Below are 21,121 nucleotides of genomic sequence, written 5' to 3'. Positions count from 1 at the left end.
TGGTAGATGAAGTCTCTCCAGTTTGTTCTTAAGTCAACTCCCCCCCCCCCCCAGGGTTTCCACCAAGCGAGTCCTCTCCCTCCAAAGTGAGACAGAGCCTCAGTTGGTGTCTGAACCACCTCACTTGGTTCCACCTAATGCGAAGGAGCAGTAACTTAATAACAAGCTCTTCCTGAACACAGAGAAACTGCATCATACTTTTACGTCATCACTTAAATTCTTGAGTGACGCTTCATCATCATTGGGCTGATACAAAGCCTTCATCACTGCAGCTGATTCATCCTGTAACCCTTTGGAACAGCCCATTCAGCTTTCATGGTCTGTGATGAGGCTTTGAAAGCACACCAATGTTGAATTATTTGTTCTTTTTATTCCATTCATCTGTGATTTTTGTAAAAATCTGGCACCACTGATACATTACCCACAATGCATAGCTTTATGTGTGTTATGCTGGTAATGTAATGTAGCCTCAAGCAGAGACGAGGAGCAGACTACAGGTCTAGTCGGCTCACGAGTGCAAATTTTCTTTGAAATCCACAAAAACCTGCAAAAGAAAAGGGTGAAACATAATTTCTTTAATTTTCAAATTTGTAGTTTTCAACCCCAACCAACTCTAGAGCTGCCAAAAAAAGGCTTAATACAAATCTATTTACAAATGCAATAGTACTCCCCAAGACCTGTAAACAGACTTTGATGTGTAAAATCCAAAATAAAAAACTGAGAGTAACTCTAATGGCAAAAGGCAATGGAATACAGAAGCCAGTTTAACAGCTTCATTAGGAGAGGTGAGACTCTGTCCTCTGCCCAGGATGGTCAACCAGATCAGAAAGTGTAGAGGGGCTGGCAGGAGAAGGCCTGTTTCCAAAACTGCACAATGGCGACGCAGAAACAAAACCCAAATCCCTGTTGTGGAAATCAGAAACCAACTGCATGAGATTTGCCTGGAGAATTTGAATATGCAAATCCAGGAGAGCGCAGCTCGTGATCTGGAATTCATTTAGTCCGAGAACAACTGCGTCACCCGGCAGACATACGGTGTCTGTGGATGAAAGATGACTCCGTTCAAAGAGACAGGGGAACTGGGGGGGAAATACAGGGGAATAGGGCATCATTCACAGTTGGATGTTCCTGTAGCACATCATCTTTTACTTGTCATTGCATCACCTTGCTGCTCTGGACCTGTGAAGGTGTACCCTCTGCTGGTTGGCTTATTCTGTCACGATGATTAAATTAAAGTTCAGAAACCCAATCTCATGTTTAGCAGGTATGTGATGAAGAAATTTTTCCCTGCGGTATGACTGGGGTTTATGGGTAAACAGAATGAAAGATGATGAAAATGAAAATAGGAAGCTGCATCTGTCCGCGTTGGCATTTTGGGCATTTCGAAAAAATACGTTTGTATTTCCTTCAGCCGGTGTATTAGGATGTTTTCTAAAAGGTTTAACAAGATCATATAATATTAAAAAATGAGTCTGGGTAATCATTTCATTTAATTAGTTGTCAGACATTGTGTTCTTTTTAGCTAACCAATCAAAAAAAAAAGTGACGTAACTGTCTCATCAAAATCATTTCAGTAATTTCAGCTGCGGTAGTGGATGCAAAAAAAAAAAAACATTGAAGTTGAAGAAATCTGTCAGTTCAAGAGGTGTCGTACAGCTGTGTCAAATTTAAACACACTTGCTGCCATTTTTTGGCTCGGGCACAGCAAGATGACCCTGACGATCGCATCAGGACAACAGCTGTCAGTGAGTACAACACCAGAGAATCATTTCCCTTAGGTTTTTTTTTTTTGCCCACGATTCTTATTTCACCATAGCAACACAAAACTCGGAGGCGATGACCTTGAAAGCGAAGAGAAATTCCATTATGTGTTTTGAATGTGCAAATTCCAAAAGCCCACAATAGCTGATGTTCTTGTGAACGCATGCTTTTCTATTGCATCCTAATATGTTTCCACCATATTGTGAAATACTTCAGTTTTCATGTTCGGCCCACTTTGCTCTGGACTGGTGTGTGTTTGGTGTGTGTGTGTGTTTGTGTTTGTCTTTTTACGAAGATTGGTGTGTGCTGTGATGGGAGTGGAGGGGCTGCTGGGACATCTGGCTAACTGACTGTAAGCTGCTGTATTACTCCCCATTAAGAGTCATTAAGACCCCAATTATAGTTACCACCCCCCAGTTCTCTCACACACACACACACATGACACTGAGTGGCGCACACTAGGGGTCTGCAATTAGATTTGGCCAGTTTTTTCGACACAGTGTTTTAAAGTGCTTCCTCTCCATCAATATTGTGAATATTGTGAAATTCATATGGAAATTAAAGAGCTTTAAATGAACAAGTTTTGCCACAACACAAGGCGACATCATCCAGTTGGCAAATCAAATACACTGTATGCAATCGCACATTCCTGGTAGATTAATGTCTAACAGCAGATGAGGGACTTTTTACTTCCAAGGTGCATGGAGAAAGGAAAAAGACAAAACTCTAGCAATACTTGTATTTACATTTTAGCAAAGGACAACTTGAATGTCACACCAGTGTGTTTCAGCTTGTGGCCTTCATCAGGGTTGAGTTGAGTTGTTTTCGAACATGTTGAAATGTTACTTATTATCATAGAGGAGGAGGAAAAGATGAGCCGTAAAAACGTATTTTTTTATATATTTTAAACGTGGGTAAACTTGCTAAAAAGGCGATTGAATCCTTTTACACTGCCAGCCGAGTTTGCCGGAGAGGACACACACAATGTCACCACATGCAGTTACAGAGGTTGGTGATCCTGTAAGTGTCGGAGCCCTCCGTGGAGAAGCTTCGATCGGTGATTGTGTGTCTTTAAAACTTATTTGGGGGCTGCAGCTCACTCTTTCATGCCCGAGCGCAGTGTAGCCGCTGTGTTTCTGGTTTAACAGCACTGTGCTGGGCAGGTGATAGGTGTGTTTACAGTGTCTGTGCTCTGCGAAAAATGAGTGTCTTTATCTGGGTGTTGTGTTTATATCAAGGCCGTTTGAAGCCAGAGCCGATAAATACCCACATCTACCGCAGAGTCATTTGAATGCTGATTGTTCCTTTTTCTGTTGCCAACTAAAGCCAGATGTCAGTGGGTCTTAGCAGGTTTTTTTGACCAGTGTAAAAGGGGCTAAACTGGACTTCTTGGACTGTGTTTTGTCTTCTTTCTGGTACATGCAGCAACACAGCCACACCAGTGCAGTTCCTTCTTGAACCCAGTTCCACTCCTTTTTGAAGTTTTGAACCACAAAAATAACACAGGGGGCGTCCCGGTGGCTCCCCTGGTAGAGCACATACCACAGTCCTTACTGCAGTGGCCCGGGTTCAGATCCAGCCTGGGCCCTTTGCTGCATGTCATGTCTCTCCCCTAACTTTCCTGTCATTTAAAAAGAACACAAAGCAGAGACACAACAGTATTGATGTGGATGAAAAACACATTTTTTGCAGTGTGATATATAATCCAGAATTTGCTTGTCAGTGTTTTGTTTCTCTATTATAGATCTAGTAATTTAAGTAGACTCAATTTAATCTGTGATGCCAAGTATCAGTTCATGTGGCTCTCGCCTGATGAGAATGTTATTTAGTAGATAACAGATGAATGAATTTTATTTAAATCTAAATGTTTTTGCTTACATTCGTATAGCTATAATTCAGTTTCAGAGTAGCTTAATAAAGGAAAATGGCTCATTATTAGTTGTAGTATTAATTGTTGGGGCGGTGTGTGATTTGTTGGAAGGCCAGATTTAGACCAGCTTTATCTGCTGACCCTCACACCCCACAGAAACACACTCTCCTACACAGTCAGACATCATCTGAAGTCCCATCTGAAGATAGTCTGCCCGTACACATTACAAACACACACATGCACCTCTAACCAAAAGACAAGCACCCACACACACACACGCACACAGCTGGAAGGCTTTCTATCACGGAGAGATAACTACAGGCTGAGAACAATAGACCATCTCTTCTCCCATCTGGTGAACTGGGGGATGAAACTTCATTTACATTTCAGATCCCACCACCTCAGGGTGTGTGTGTATGTGTGTGCGTCCGTGTGTGTGTGTGTGTGTGTGTGTGGGCAGGGGGGGGGGTGCGGATGGTTGGTGATAGAGGGAACAAAACGAGATTCATTTCAGGGTGAATTTAGGATTATGAATTAACACGCTGCCGTGCTGAAAGACTTCATTTACAGCTAATTGAGTGTATTGGCTCATTGGAATGGCTGTTGTGTTAAAACTGGTCTGCCTGCCTGGCCCCCGGGCTGTGTGTGTGTGTGTGTGTGTGTGTGTGTGTGTGTGTGTGTGTGTGTGTTTGGGTTTGGAGAAAGCCAGGGGCGGTAACCTACATTAGTGAACAGCTGTAGTTTAGACGTGTGAAATTAGATGTAGAAATTGTAATAAAATGTGACACCTCCTCTCTCTCTCTCTCTGTCTCTGTCTCTCTCTCTCTCTCTCTCTCTCAGGTGAGAAGCCGTATAAGTGCTCATGGGAGGGCTGCGAATGGCGTTTTGCCCGCAGTGATGAGTTGACACGACACTACCGCAAACACACCGGAGCCAAGCCATTCAAGTGCAACCACTGCGACAGGTAAACACACAGACAGGCAACTGCTGCACACAAAAGCAAAGACAAACATACAGTATATTTTATATTTGCAGGACACTGATGCCCTTTGCCTGTGTTCAACCTGCGTTTCCCAACAAGTAGAACTGTGTTACCTTCGTGTTACCATCTTTCCCTTTCAGGTCGGCCAGTGCATCACATATCTTTGTCTGCAGAAGCACAGGTGTAAATAATAAAATTAAGGACAGCTGAATCCATCTATTGGCACCTGGTGTTGTGCACGCTGGCTGACTAACGAAGTCATCGTTAATGTTATTAGTAACACCTGTACTTTTTCGACTATGACAAGTCAGTGTATGCCGTAAAAAAAAAAAAAGAAGGCCTTTTAATTTGTTTATTTATAGTGAAAGATGGTCACAACTTCCCAAAGCCCAGGAGTCCACAACAGAGAATTGTAGTAGATGTATTTTTTCTATCAACTTGGTTCAGCATTAGTCGATATTACCCAAGGCTTTGACATTTGCAACCACTAAATAAATAGTCCAACTAACCCAAGCTAACATGAGAAATTAGGATATTTTCTGTCTCATCCAGAATGTGACGAGAGACTTACTGTACCATTTAGCTTAATAAACATTGTGAGACATGGGATAGTTAAATGTTGTTGTTAAAAAGAGTAAAAGAGTAAAATGCTTTTTGTTTGCTCGCAAGCCAGTCAGGAATCACCAGAGATCTGTTCAGTGTGAAGGAAAAAGTGTGCAAGCCGGAAACTTCTATGAACAAAATTCAAGACGTCTGAATTTTCTCTGTACTGCCATTGGACTTGGCTGCTGCTGGTCAGTAAATACATCCAATGAGTAAACCACAGTGTCCCATATTCTGTTATTACAATAGGTGTTTAAAACACAAGAAAAATAACATTACTTTGACAAAGCTAAGCTAACACTTTCCTCCTGCTTACAGATTAGGCTTAATACATCACAGAGCTACCCCCTGTGAACCCACAGAAAGTCAAAAATGATCAAGCTGATATCTGGTAAGAAACAGACAAGCTTGTAAATTAGTTTTCTTTGCATAATCTCTGTTAGTTGCTTGGTAATGCATCCAAAACAGCAGGGAGTCACTCGGAGGCTCTGACAAATGATAAATAAAACAACATTTTTCATTCAGCCTCGCTCTACATGCATCTCATGTGGCATTTGCAGACAGCATAATAACAACACATTTCACATCTCTTTTCTTATGCAGAACCAAATCAAATCCCTTTAAATAAACAGTTTAAAGACGTAATTCTGAAAATGGGTCGTGTTGAAGTTTAGAGGGAACGTGAGGATTTTCTTAAATATATTTTCCTCCCTTAGCAGCTGTTTACAGGAGGAGCTCAGGTGGGTTCTTATCTGTCAGGATGATAAAGGTTCAAGACTGTGGCTTTGAGTGTAGGTAGTCAGTTTAACGATAAAGAAAGTTGTTATCTTTAAATTAAGTGAGTTCCTAATGGATTCACGTTGTGTGGCAGCCACAGGAATGCAGAAATAGACTGGATAATTACTCGTTTTTAAGTCACTTTATCTGGTCAGTGGTGGAGATTTTACTCATCAAACCTGCGTCAAAGCATTTTCTTTTCGCTGACTCACATCTGACGCAGTTTCACCTTGATGATGGGGAGTGTATTTCAACTGAAATCAAACTAAATCCCGTGGACAAAAGCCAGGGATGTCTTTGTGAGTCTGAGAGTCACATCGCCTCTGCTTGGTGTTTGGTCCTCAAGGTGGAGTGTGTGTGTGTGTGTGTGTGTGTGTGTGTGTGTGTGTGTGCTTACTCATGCCCCTCTGCTGCCAGTTAAATGGATTCTGGGCTATTGGCAGACTGGTCGCAGCTAATTGAGTGGCACCAGATGCCAGCTCCACTTTAACATACACTATGTGTGTGTGTGTGTGTGTGTGTGTGTGCCTGCACTACCTTTCCAAATGCCACACACACACACACACACACACACACACACACACACACACACACACAAACACTTTTGCCCTGGAGACAGTGTAATTGGCTGTTGTGGGTTCCCTCTAGTTTGGGTTTTAGACATTAAACCCTCCAGAAACCTGCTGGAAGCTTCTAATCCTGGCTGAGAGCTGGGACTGTATTAGCTCCTTTCTGGCACGCACACACACACACACACACACACACACACACACACACACACACACACACAAATACAGCATGTAAAGAAACAACACACGCATGCACACAGAACAGAAAAACATTTAGATGCAAAGTCATATTGACTCTCATTAACATTTAAACGTCCAGACGTAACGACACACTTGGATACACAACACAGGCTCAAGCTGTGTCACAATTGAGGCTCTGTCTACTTCAAAGTCTGCATAGAAAGTGGGAGAAGTTATTTTGGGTGTCCAGGGTTTCTGAGGTAACAGCCCTGCTCATTTTCTGTATAGATGTGTCAGTATGCTGACAGTTGGAGCTCTTCATGGCTTGGATGGGCATGAAAATGTCCCGATTGAATCATCACTGCAAAGGATGAAAGTGTCTTCTTTGATTTAGAAGTCAAAGGAACTGTACATAAAAATGCACAGAGAGACGTAAACTACATCCCCCAGGAGCAGTGTCGTACAAGTTAACACCTCACAAGCTCAGTTCACACAGATGAAAATGGACCAGCTCACATTCATAGTTCACAATTTTGAACATTGTTCATTGTCCCAGAAATGAACTACTTCACGTTTCTTCCATTTCTTTTAAATTACTTACCCCCCCCCCCCCCCCCATCATTACCATATTACTGTATACTGTTATATAGTCAGACACAGATTACATTGAAAAGCCAAGAAAAAACAATGTGTCATCAAAACAGATCAGGTAACAAATGTAATTCAGCTCTACAGACATTTTTTTTTTATTGTGCAGAAAGTGAAAAAAAGAGGTGCAGTGAAAATATGTGCATTGCTGAAGAGGAAAATTTATTTAGCCCGAATGAACCAAATTACAGGCTCCACCGCCAAGTTTATTACAGTCGCCAGCTGAAAGATGTGCTATGATTTTAATTTGCAGGCCGGGCGCTGCCGTAAAAACAGTTCTTATGATGTTTTTCGGCAGATGGGATAGTAGCTTTTTTTTTTGGGTGCATTCGGTTCACATTCATCAGTTGCAGACGGATATGTGCAGTTCACCATTCACCAAAAACGTGAGCACGTCCAGTGAACGCACTCTTTTAGGAAACATCCAGTCACAGAGCGTCAACCCTGTAGCGTGAGCCTCTAACATCACCTGAAGCTGAAGATAAATAATATAATAACACTACATTTTGTTCCTAACTGCAGCAACTTAGCATGGATTCTGAAATTACCACAGCTCTGATTTGGCCTCTGTCTGGTGTTTCCTCTACAGCAATGGCCGCTGAGGCTGATGGGAGCTGTAGTAATCAGTAGAACCAGTTGCCTTACTTAACTGGCTGATGTCAGTGTACTGTACAACCTGTTTTGGGATGAGGCAACATGAGCCATCCTTCAGTTACTTTGGATGATTTATATGTTAGCTCGGCAGACGTTACACAGAACACACATTCTGATGCCACCACAGAAGAAGTAGATTCTTTGTTTATTTAGAAAATCTGTTTCATAACATCTTCCCTCTATCACTCTGCCAAGGAAATGTGCTTAACATAGCAAGGATACACCTCAATTATTACAGTAACACACACACACACACACACACACACACACACACACACACAGCTGCGGTGGGTGGAGCTCAACAGATATTAACATGAGAATGGCAAAAAGTGGCAACCATGGAGAGGTTAACATTAGATAGACTGTTCAATCTGACACTATTTCTCCTGGGGGAAACACACACACACACACACACACACACACACACACACACAGACAGACAGACACACACACACACACACACACACACACACACACACACACACACACAGACACGTCAGTCTGTCATTAATCCTGCCTAATCAAGCGGGGACCCCCTGATGTTTCCATGGAGCTGGAGGGAGGAGGACTGATGAGGAGGAGGACAAAAAAAAAGAAGTCAGGTTGAGAAGGGAGAGTTTAGAGGAGGAGAAGAGGTGGATGGGAAGGAGGAGTGTGTGTGTGTGTGTGTATGTGTGTGTGTGGGGGTGGGATGGGGTGGTGGGGCAGCGTGGTAGGGGCGATACCAGCTGGTCTGGCTGCTCCGCCTCCCTACAGTGACACAGTAACTGGCATGGCCATCTGTCCAGCCACACACACACACCACACACACACACACACACACACACACAGATTGGTGAAGGTGCACAGTAGGTACCACATGGCCAGCTAAATAGGCTGAGGGGAAACACTAGACTACAGACAACAGAGAGCAAAGTTCAACTGTACACTCACACCCTGTTGACAGCATGAAAACCTGAATGAATTAACACATTAACAGGGGTTCTGTCCACACTTTATGTTTTTAACTGAGATTCTCAAGCATCAATGTCCACACTGAAACACCAAAACAGCAGGAAAGATAGCTGAATCTTTTAGTCTTTTTTTTTTTTTTCTGGTGGCAAAGTTGACGTTTTTAGACATCCATCATCTTTGTTTCAGAAATTTTAATGAGAAAGTCGCACGTCGACAGCAGCGGTGTTGTGCGATCGGCTACACTGACTCTCAAAATGAACGATCACAGAGAGTCAGAGGCTGCAGAAAGCTTGGATTTGTTTAGCGCCTGGCTATGCTTGTGAAGGGTGATCATTATACATGAGTGAATTTGAAAAGACCTGTTTTTTGTGGATGGAGATTGCTGGGGTGATGTGGACAGAAGGCCAAAACAGAGACACATTCACATTCACATCTCGACCAGGAGGAGGAGAGGTGATGAAGTGAAGAAGTAGGACTGAATAACACCCAGCGGGAAGCAGCAGGTTTACACTTTAACTGAATATAGTCGACATCTTTCTTTAGTCCTGACAGTAAATTGTGTTGCCATATTTTTGGATCAGATGCTGTTGGTTTCATGGAACAGTCCTTTTTTTCAGAATCCAGTCGCTACTTTTTTATTTCTTTTCAAAGCTAATCTTCAAGCACCGCATTAAGAATAAGGTCCTCCAATCAATAACTGAGGCTCATTTGATTGTTTTTCAATTTTACTTCAAACCATCATCATGAGGAGGTGGAGGTGGGGGAGTTAAACAACAACTGATTTGTCATTAGCATCAATTATCAATAGCAGTCGAAGAATACATCAGAACATAACAGCTCAATGCACAGGACTTCAGTTTGACATATTTAGAAGCAGTTCAGCTGCTTCTGAGTTGAATTTGTGAACATTTTCAAATGATTTCTTTGCTGTGTTTTGAATCCAGTTTCCTGCAGCATCTAAAGACATTAAGAGACTGAAGCAGATTCTGCTGCAGCATGACAAACTTTCTATTATACTTTAGAGTGCTCAGCTCTGTCTGCTTGTATCTGGATAGAACAGCAGCCTGTCTAAATGCACACACACACACACACACACACACACACACACACACACACACACATACACAGTCTCACACACACACACAAAGAATAGCCTTGGCTAATTAATAATGAATAAAGCCTCTGGCAAATTGAATTTTTAATTTCTCATATTATTCTCTCCCACATTTTGTTTTGCCTCTCCTTTAGTCATATCACCCGTGATTCATTTTATTGTGCATGTTCAGCTTTAGTGTCTTCACAATGGTGTCATAAAATTAAAACACTCCATTGTGAAGACATGACATAACACTGTGAATCTTATATTTTACATCACCTGGTTTTATGTCTCTCCTCAGAGCAGGTGCAGTCACCGCTCAGTTAAATGGCCCGGCATCAGAAAGCGCTGCCAGCCTGTCTGCGTCAGTGTCCATGTTCACAATACATATCTAATTAGCTTCTCCAGTCTGAGCTGGAGGAGTGACTGCAGAGCTGTGGAGGTCTGGCTGTGATTTATGGTGGTGTTTTAGTTGTATGCAGGAAATCACTGAGCCTGAATCGACCCATGTTCGTCTTTATGTCTGGGTTTCACTGGTGACGAAGTGAGATCATGACTGAAGTTCACTGTAGTTTTGAAATGAAGTGGTTGAAAATCTCATGTTGAAATAATACATTTACCGTTAGCTTTTCCGCTATGCTACATTCATTCAGTTTAATATGACTCTACAGAAGCAGCTATGGCAGTGGTAAGGAAGTATCTATCAATTCTGGATAAATCAATATGAAGTAATAGCACTTGTTAGATACCTGGAGGACCTCAGAGGTCATATTAGGATTAGGATATGTCCTGACTCAGGTGAGGTCGAGTCACACTGGTCGAGCTGGAGTTAGCATGTCTAATATTCAAACCTTATCCTTTGTGTTTCATTGCTGTTTAAACCAAAAGGTTAGAAAGACATGGCAGAGAGAGGATGGTACTGTCCAATATTTGTGAGACACTGTGGTTGATTGGTATCTATCTAACGCTAGCTACTTAGCTTCACCGGTCACTTAGCTGTGCATCAAACAGAATACCAAACTAAACCAGAGCATGCGGTGGATAGTTCATGGGGGTCGGGACTGACAAGTATTCCGAGCAAATACATGGAGACAATGTTTACTGTAGAGGGTTGGAAGTGTGGAGCATTTCCAGCAAATACACATTGCCAGTGGGGAGTTCAAGGGGCATGGGATTATGGAGAGTTCCCAAGAAATACATGGAGCCAGTTGGGATTTAAGGGGGCCTGGGAGTGTGGCACTGATCAGCAACACTTGCCAACCTGATCTTCTTTATATTGTCAGTTGAATTCATTTATGTAAGTTGTTTTTTTGATTTGTTCTTTTCCTTTTCTGCTGGAGTTTTTTTTACATATTAATACAGTTTCATCTTTATATTTTGTGTTTCTCACTTACTGTATTTTTCATACATATTTCATGGATCTTTTAGATCTTAGATGAACATGGTTTGTGTGTTTTTCTCTGCAGGTGTTTCTCTCGGTCGGACCACCTGGCCCTGCACATGAAGAGGCACATCTGAGGGGCAAAAAGAAAAGGAGTGGGAGAGGGGAAGAAGCAAGAGGAGGAAGAGGAGGAGGAGGAGAGATAGGAGGAAAGAGGGATGGGCAGTCGAGCTACCAACCGCCCACCTCGTTCACCCCGTTCAAAAACCAGTCGGCAGCCATGACGCCTGCAGGGCAGCGCATCCATCTGAGAGGGCCATGAAGATCGCACAGACTGACGGCCCTCCCATCTTAAGACGGGGACTGGAGGAAAACAAGGAGTAGCTAGAATGTTGTTTTTCTTTAAAATTACACACTCACATACTCGCAATAGTAAACAGTCCACGCACCCGTCTTTGAATGCATCATCCCGGTGACCCTGGCTGCTCTCACGTGGCTTTTGGGGCTTGGACACTGCCAAACCAACATTATACTTAACTCGCTTGATGAAACATTACGCCACCTTTTTTCTTTCTCTGTATTCAGTGTGTTTAAACCATAAAGTCACTTTGGGTGAGGAGATAGTTCAGTGGGGAAACTTTAAATATCCGTATAGTCAGTTGTTTGTGCTTTGCCGGCTTCTGAAATCAAATACTCAACTTTTTTTCTTTGTTTTTTTAAATGTTTTTCATACACGGAACATAAGAAACCATCATCTGCCGCAGTCAGCTTCAGTAATCTATGTGAAGAAAACAACAATGCCAAATCTGCAGGAGAGAGACTGTACAGATTGACTTCTAGCATGGCTGACAATCGAACCCAGGGCTCGGATGCTGGGTGTTTTGGTGCACCCATGGGACCTCGGTCAGCGGGTGCTGCTGCAACTCTCAGGCTCTCCTTCAGTGGGTGTTTGTATCTCTCACCTTCATCGAGACGCCTGCCGCCTCCGCAGGCCATCTGACAGAAATGCGCAGCGACACTTTCTTCCCTTTTTTTCTACTTAGAGGACAATAATTCTTCTTCTTGTTATTACAAAGAATGATACTTTGTTCTTTTCTCTCTTGGAGAAAATGTCTTAAAACTCACTGAATTGTGTTAGAGAAAAAAAAAAAACTGAAAATCTAAGATGACTTCAACAGAATGTGTGGGATGAGAAGGAGAGCGTTGTTGGTCTTTTAATCCCCATGTGCACTGACTCTGCTCCTGCGGTCTGTAAGCAACCAGAGGATGAACAACAAAAAAAAAAAAAACAGAATCATACCAACTCTCAGAAAACGGATTTGTATTTTTTTTTTTTTGGACTAAAATAAAAGAAGAGACCAGAGACGTCTTCAGTTTTTTGTGCAGCTCTTTTCTGCCCTGCGATTCACTCCAGCTGAAAAACAAAAACCCTGGCATGACCCTCCGTGGACTCGCACACTACCAGAGTCAGGCGGAGGATTCGCTGAAAACTGGAAACCTGTTTGTTATTTTTTTATTTCTTTTTTTCTTTTGTTGATTCTGAAAGTCATCCTGGAGCGCTTTCACAGACTCTGAGATCTCAGCTCCCTGGCAGCACTGCAGGGCAAGAAGAGCTGCGTTTTGCTTTTTCACGTGGGACTAAAGACGCCAACCAACCGAACAGACACGGTCGCACCGGCCCGGTCAAATTTTGCCTGTTTCGTATCCATTGACTGCACTGACTTTTTTTCAATGTTATCTGTGCTTTTTTTTCTACAGCGAAAAATATGGAAAAAAAGAAACACAAAGAAAAAAAATCATAAAAAGACTTGAAAAAAATACAATACAAAAACAATGCTGTCTCGCTCTACACATTGCATACACGACAAACACACATACTCCGTCAACACACGCACACATATACACACACATGCACACACACATGCACACACACATGCACACACACACACACACACTTACACTGCAGTTTCTTTGCTCATGGCTCTTCTCAAGATAAGACTAATAAGATTTAGGAAAATAATTATTAAACTAATGAACAGAGTTGGAAAACAAAACACTGCATGGCAGGCTTTATTGCAAATGCACACACACACACACACCAGCTCATGAACACACACACACACACACATACACACACACACACACACACTCTTCCTGGAATTATATGTTCTGCTCCCAAATCTTTTTTCACAGTAGGAATTTAGCAACTGTTGTTTAGTAGAAGAGTATCTTAGCTCTCAGCTGGAGGTAACAAACGATTTCAAATCCTTTGAAGTGAGAAATCAGCTTGTTCTCAGTTCCAACAATCACCCACACATCCCTCGCTACAGTTTCTGCCTCTCATTTAATCAGCGTTTTTCTTTTACTTCAGAGACTCTGGTTACATTGTTGGTTACAATAGAGTGTATGAGCCACTGTTTTCAGCAAAGATAAATAGGAGTGAGATAATTGCAGCAGGTCTTTTAGCAAAATTTACAGCATGTTAAAAAAACCTTCATAATCCTCAAAGCCCCCTTCCATGCTGCCTTGTGTACAGTGAATTTGAATGTCCTCGAGATGAATCCCCCCCGTCTCTCTTGACCCAAACAGAGATAAAAACCAGGATTATCAACGCACATTTCATGCTACTCTGCTGATTCAACAGTTGGCAGCTGTAGCACAAAAAAAAGCATAGCAATGTGCCAAATGAGGCGAAGAAGAAGAAGACTTGTATCTAGCAAACATGTTTAAACAATGCAGGGTTTAATCTGTTTTTTGTCCAGTCATACACACACACACACACACACACACAGATTTTAAAGGTGCCCTTTTTTTCACCCGAGAAATCTGGGGCCAGTTTCACAAGGACAGACTTTGACTATGGCTTAGATATAACAAATAGTCAGACTTCAGATGCACATCCAAATTCATCTGTTGCACAAAGCAAAGCAGTGACGGATGGAGTCTTTTTGTCCAGTTACACCAGCAGCAACTCAATTCATTTGAACAAAATTGTCACAATGAGAATCATGTTAGTAAAGTCAATCTGCAGAACTGTTGTGCAGAATTTAACTTAAGCGGAATAAATCATTTAAATATACATTTTAATACCAAAGGCCTGTGGCTGGTTTGCTAGCAAGCTTCCTAGCTAATAATGTAGCTAGCTAGCAAGCTCACACCAGTGTATTTAACTGCAACAACACATGAAGGGATGTTTTACTTAATGTTTGATGAAAATAATGGCTTATTTCTGTGACCTGAATGTAATCACCAACATTAAAATGTCAAATGTAAAAAAAACAAAAACAAAAAAAAATACATGAGAGCTGGAAACTGGTACGTGCACACATCCAACACCACCTGCTTCCTTTGCTCAATGGTTGCAGAAAAAAACAAAAGAACTCGCCTTTCAATCACTGATACCGCCAACATCAACACGAACACTGACACCGCTGGTCCATCCGCCCACCACCACCTATATGCCCCGTAGCACATGCAAACAGTCTAATGCTCGCTGCTGCTGACTGGTGCGGCTGGGTGAGGGTGCAAGGTTCCTGAAGCTGGCAGGAGATTTCCCATCCCCATCGTGCCCAGTCATGGTGCCAGTCGGCCTTGCCAGCCTTCATTAGGTGAAACAGTGAAAACATTCCCCTTTAGGGGGGGTTTATGGTGCAGCTTCGAACAATCGATACCAAAAACCTCCAGCGTGGAACTGCCCTTTAGCCATGGGCAGAGTCTCCCCGGTCAGGAGAGATCAGCAGGAGACCGCCTCCATATGAGGCCTCTGTATCCAGCGGCAGCTTTCTCTACTAACTCTCTCTTTCTGCTAAATATGACGCAAAGCAACCCACGTTTGAGATGAATCCAGTGTTTCACTTCTGATTTTCATTTCATTGTTACTGGTTTCTGTTACAAAAGCTGTATTGATGGTTGTTTTCTTCAGCTTGGATGATGCAAAGTCACGCCAAAATGTTGAGACATGCAAAGGGATGTAGAAGGAGCCCTCCTATACAGGACGTACAATCATTAGAGGGATGGGGATCGTAGCACTTTTGTGAGGCTTTTGATGGCATGAATGTGTATTTGTGTGTGTGTGCGTATGTGTGTGTGTGTATGCGTCCCATTAATTAGGCATACTGTGAGGGAGGCAGTGTTTCAGCAAAGTGGTTAATAACAGATTTTTAACTGCTGAACATGTGTGCAACCATGTGGGAGAAATGTTGGTTGATGCATTTGGTTTTAATGAAAGTAATGGCCTACAGTGTGTTTATTAGGTGTTTGTTCTGACCCTTCATTCGTTCATACATTCATACAAGTCATGGAGCTCGATGACTCGAGTCAAAGAGATGCAAACTTGCACTTAATATCGAAGCACGCTGAAATCGGACTCCTCCCTGCCAGATTAATTGAAACCCCACGTTTTCTTAAGGCTCATTATTTTCAGTTTTGTTGTCTCCTTCCCCCAAAATCTCAGGATTTGTCAGTGTTTGTTCCGATTACTAAAAAAAATTGGTGAAATAATAATAATACAAATATCCAGATGTAAATCAGATCTTAAAAATACCATTTGCAGCACAAACACTGTAGTTTAAACACTTCCTACATATGGGAAGTCACAAAGAAGCCGCAAAATCAGCAGCTCATTTGCCTTTTGTACTCGTTTGTCCTGTCACTTCGTGTTACCGGACGCATTCTCGAAGCTGCTAATACCCCAAGAGGATCTAATTGACCAATTTCTGCATGGATGCTGACTTATAATTCAAGTTGGATAATTGCTCAAATTGATTTGCTCCTTGAGGTGAAAATCGATAAACAGTGAATATGATGAGCCTTAAGGAATGCGACACCTTCAGCACGTTTTCGTGTTGTTTTGAGGATCTCACACGGAACAATTCTGACCCAAACAATGTAAACATACCAGGGTGTTGAAGATTGCAAATCCCACTTGACATGTGACAGATCTTAAAGTCACCTCTGGTACAAGTTCACATCTCGTTCACTTCATGCTCAGCCTGTCGAAGCAGGTTTTCTGTCACAGTGTTGCTCCGTGTCTCTTGTCGTCTCTCAGGCTCCTCCAGGCCGGCTAGCTGCCGTCCCACGGCTCTGATTAGCATTAGCACTCCTGGGCCCTGTTCTCTAGCTGCAGTTCAGCTAATGAGATAGCTCTGGGTCACAGGGAAACTGAGTGGTCTGGAAAAAAAAACAAAACAAAAAAAAAAAACAACAGGGACCTTGAGCCGGACCGATTCCAACGGTCCATACCCGGTGGACAGATTTGATGTAGGAGAAACAGAAGATCCCGTTAGCACAGAGAAATGCCAGGAGACAGTGAGATATTTGTCAAAGAGATTAAACTTTGATGAAAAAAAGGATTTAAAAAATCATTTACCCACACAAGAATCCTAATCCTTAAATCAGCCCTTGCATTTTATCTCATGTATTACAGATAAAATAAATTACCATTTATCTGCAAAGATATTTAATCCACTCTGTGTCCCCCAACCCTCCCTCTTCCTTCCCAGTTTAAGTGCCATTCTTGTTTCCCTCCATCCCTCCATCCTCACCCCATCTCTCCCTCTCTGTCCACAGCAGTTGTCCATGCACTGTCAGCTGCAGGAATGCTGAATGCACACTTTACACAATTTGCCCAAAGATTTACATATTTGCAAGTTAACTGCTGTGAATGTAGTAGATGTAGAGGAACGAGCCGAGAGGCAGAGACGCAGAAAATTAGTGATGGATGGAAGGTGGAAGGAGAGGGATTGTTATTCTTAGACTCTCGTCCCATTAAATCTTAATTATGCTCCGAATCTTCATGCTTCGTATCATTCTCAGTCTCTTGTCAGTCATCAGCTGGAGCCGAACGCATTGTTCACAATGTAAAATAATGTTCTCATGGTTTTATAGGGTGCCCAGTATAATGGCGCTAGCAGCTTAAGCAGGAGTGAAGTAGCTTTAGTTTAAGTTAGCTTCTTAGCACACTGCAAATAACACTATCAAGTCTCATATTTCAGAGTGAAAGGTGGACTGGAGTCTTGGAGTTACATCACCAACTTCAAACAAGTTTACCATTCCCATACATCACATGGTCAGAGTCTAAGCAAGAGGAAAGTCTACCCTTTGGGAATTACTAAAGGTGCTTTCACACTGGCAGGTTCGTCCAAATGCGGCAACAATTCACTTAAAAGGTTTTCCGAACGCAGGTGCAAAGGAAGAAACCGTACTTGAGTCCATCTGGTACAGTTCCTGTGTTCCTGTTCAGTCGCTCTTCGGTGAGGAAAGAGTTGCACGATCGTGCGACAGACAGAGGAGGCATGTGTCACCAAATCTGCAACAGACAAGCTGCGATTTGCAACATGAGATAATTGAGCAACCCAGCAACCCATGCATTAAATTTGTAGAACTTGCACATGTATCTGCAGTTTGCAACTGACCATGATTTGCGAAACAGAATGTCGCAATAGACCAGCAGAGCTTTGGATTGAAACCAACAAAGCCAGTGTGAAAACAGCCTTCAGACGTCCTCTTTGTAGTTGTTTGGACATTCGACTGTCCGGGCTTCAGTTTCCACAGTTTTCCACCATATCACCCTGGAGAAGGATTGTTACTTCTGGCAGCTTTTGTAAATAGCGTGAGATCTTACATGCAGACCGCTCTGTGTGAATTTAACCGTATGTGGCGACAGCACTGTCTCAGACATTTCAGCATTTCTATAGATCTGCTTTAGTTCTCGCAAACATTGCACTACATGATCATACTTAGCTATTGCACTCTCCATGTGCGCGCACTGCTAGCATAGTCTGTTGGAGCACTCTGTCAAATATCCACTTAACATTTGTTACACGTCCAGGATGCACTTTTGCCACAAGAACCATTTACTGTAGGTCCACTAGCGATAGATCAGACTGACATATCTACTTAACCTTCCAGTGAAATGCCTTTTTTCATCACTCTTATTCTGGGGGAATATGTTGTACTTCACACTCAGTCATGCTGTGACTTGGTTGAACTTTCTTGGTATCAGTCGCATCCCGGAGTGTCTGTCTGTAACTACTGTGTTTGTCCATGCTTGATGTGTCAGTATATAAGAGATTCACAGACCTTTACCCCTCTCCTCGTGTCTGTATGTTCCACCTCACCCGCATACCATTCCCCCCTCCACCAAAACCACAACCGTCAGAGCCCTCTGGGGCCCAAACATGCCGATAGTCTTCAGATATCCAGCTGTACTGGGAAGTATTCTCAAGAGCTACTATGCAGCTTGGGAGCTCCAAGCAGTTCTTCGGTGAGACTGCAATAACTTTTCCACCTTGCCAGCTAAATGTCCTCGGTCAGTACAGTTTGTTCAACTTAAGTCGACTCATCCTCGCCGGTGCTTTTCCATCTCTGCCAGTTTATCTGCTCAGTTAGTCTCTGAGGCCTGATTCGTTCTTCTTAAGGTCTTTAAGTTAAAGAACTACCTTCTGGAGCTTGGCCCACTGTTTCATCTCTCTTTATGTGAAAAGAGGATTGGTACCAAAAAATTCGGTTTGTCTATGGTACACAGTGCAGTATCATACTCCTAATAAAATACTAATGCAGTTTGGCATTACTTGATTAGGTGATTAAAATGTCTCACTTCCAGGGCATCAAAATGAGCTGTGCTAAATTAGAGCTCTTCTTCCTTGGAAACTAGGTTATTTTTGTTTCAGCTTTTCAAAAATTTTCATTTGTCAACAAGTCTGGAAACTATTTAGACATGTTTTCCAAATTAACCATCTGCCCAGAGCTAAAAGTTCTAATTTTCTTTCTTCTGGGATGAAACGAGAAAAGTAATCTCACCTACACCTACAGATGTAGGAAGATTCATTTTCATTTCATTGAGACTCACTTCGGGCGTAAACAATTGCCTCCAAATAGGTAATGAGTTCTTTTACACCATAAAGTCATATTGATGTATTTTTCTTTTATAATGTGGGTCTTATTTTCGAACTTCTGTCCATTCTTTTTATTGGATAAGAAAACATGTTGCTGCTCACCAGAGATCTAGGACACAATGTCAAAGACATAAAACAACTTCAAATTTTTCTTTTGGTTCAAGCGCCAAATAAAAGTTTTAGTTAATTTTGGTTAAATTTAGATATTAAATTTAGTGTTAGATAGTTTTAACGTTGAGGTTTGGGATTGATGTTGATCTTGCTTGCCCAAATGGATGATGAATGAATCTCTGCAGTTCATCTAATGAGTAACATGTTGTCATCATCAACAGGAATGATAACCAAAATAAGACCCAGATTGAATAGAAAAAGACATTTACCTTTAAAATAATAAGCATCGGCATCCACACTAACTCAAACAGAAATCTGGTGGAGACACAGAAAGGATTTCGGTGCCAATCCTCGTGCTACATGTTTAGGTAAAGTGACCAATCCAGTGCCATCATTCAGTGAAAGCTGGTATTTTAGCACCATTATATCTAGTGTGTGTCTATAGTCAACTCCAACCACACCTGTTAAGGAATCGCAACTGTATGTTTTCTGGGATGAATGGACATGTAGAAAAGAGAAGAAGATGGCAGATGTGTTTTCACCATCACAACATCCCTCTCACCTGTCCTACAGGTGCTCTGTAACCCTGACACCTTTCACATCAGTCCATAAACCGTCACTTTCACCCGCCTTCCTCTCCTCTGTCACCGTCACATCTGTTGAGTATTTTTGATTTGATTTGATTTTTTTGAGTTCTCTTACAATTTTTTGCTGTACAAAGTGTTTAAAATATTATTTGTATTATATGATGTTAGTATGGTAATGTTCTTTATTAAGGAAGAAGAAAATTTATTTTTGTTACTGGTCTGTTTCATAATTCTTTTCTAAATTGGTATTGTAAGATATCTATGCAAGAACTGTTAAGTGGAGCATTTTTATTTAAGAATGTAATATGTGTAATAAATGGTAGAATCTGGTCGTGGCTCTCTTGTATTTTGTTCTCTCAAAAGTATTTGAAAAAAACTTTTCTTACTCCTTAACAGAGCTAGTCTAGTTTCACTATTGCTACATAGCTAACATTAGCATTTACAGCTGCTAACCAGTCTAGAAGAAACACTGTGAGTTCAGCATCAAATTTCACTCCTGTGCTCACCAAGAGCTGTCTCCAGTGGTGGAAAGCAACAACATTGTTAATTCTTTTCTCTATCACATCTTTTCTTCTACTGAAGTTAGCACGCTAACCAGCTAGCCCCAGCTCGTTACGTCACTTTCCAAAAGCGGCTCCTGTTGCGTCCAGCCCGACCTGAAGACGAAGCGCTGCTCAGAGGACGTATTATAAGACAATGATGGCCGAAGCTCTTGTCAAGCAACAATCGCCACCACTCACTCCTCGCAAGAAACTACAACTCACTTAAAAACTGCAAATTCACTGTTTTTTGATTTAAAACATCAGGTTACCCCCTGTGTGTAAGTGTTTGGTCGTCTCCTGTGCTTCACCTGGGCAAATCACACACACACACACACACACCTGTGCTTGATGCAGGATCCTTCTTGACTGCACATTTGGATACACAGCTTGTAGCCTAATGCAGCTAAAACAAACCCATTTGTTTTCATTTGGTGCTACCTGTAAAGTGCAGTGGTGGGAAAGTGCCTTGACAAGCGTAATCAGTTATACATATTACTCATTGAAAAGCCAC

The 21,121-nt window shown here is 42.0% G+C and overlaps 1 protein-coding gene across 1 annotated transcript in view; it reads left to right on the top strand.

Annotated features, from left to right (window-relative positions):
- klf7b (Kruppel like factor 7b) overlaps positions 1-20,397 on the top strand; it is a 67,203-nt gene extending 46,806 nt beyond the window's left edge. Inside the window, exons 3-4 of the mRNA XM_056388930.1 lie at positions 4,472-4,595; positions 11,561-20,397. Coding sequence (XP_056244905.1) covers positions 4,472-4,595; positions 11,561-11,612 — 176 coding nt within the window. The 3' untranslated portion in view covers positions 11,613-20,397. The remainder of the gene's footprint in view (positions 1-4,471; positions 4,596-11,560) is intronic.
- The last annotated feature ends 724 nt before the right edge of the window (positions 20,398-21,121 follow it).

This window comes from Seriola aureovittata, chromosome 11 (genome assembly GCF_021018895.1).
Source record: "Seriola aureovittata isolate HTS-2021-v1 ecotype China chromosome 11, ASM2101889v1, whole genome shotgun sequence".
NCBI classification, from domain to species: domain Eukaryota; kingdom Metazoa; phylum Chordata; class Actinopteri; order Carangiformes; family Carangidae; genus Seriola; species Seriola aureovittata.
The sequence above is the reverse complement of the archived record's forward strand: the minus strand, read 5'-3'. Positions and strand labels throughout refer to the sequence as shown.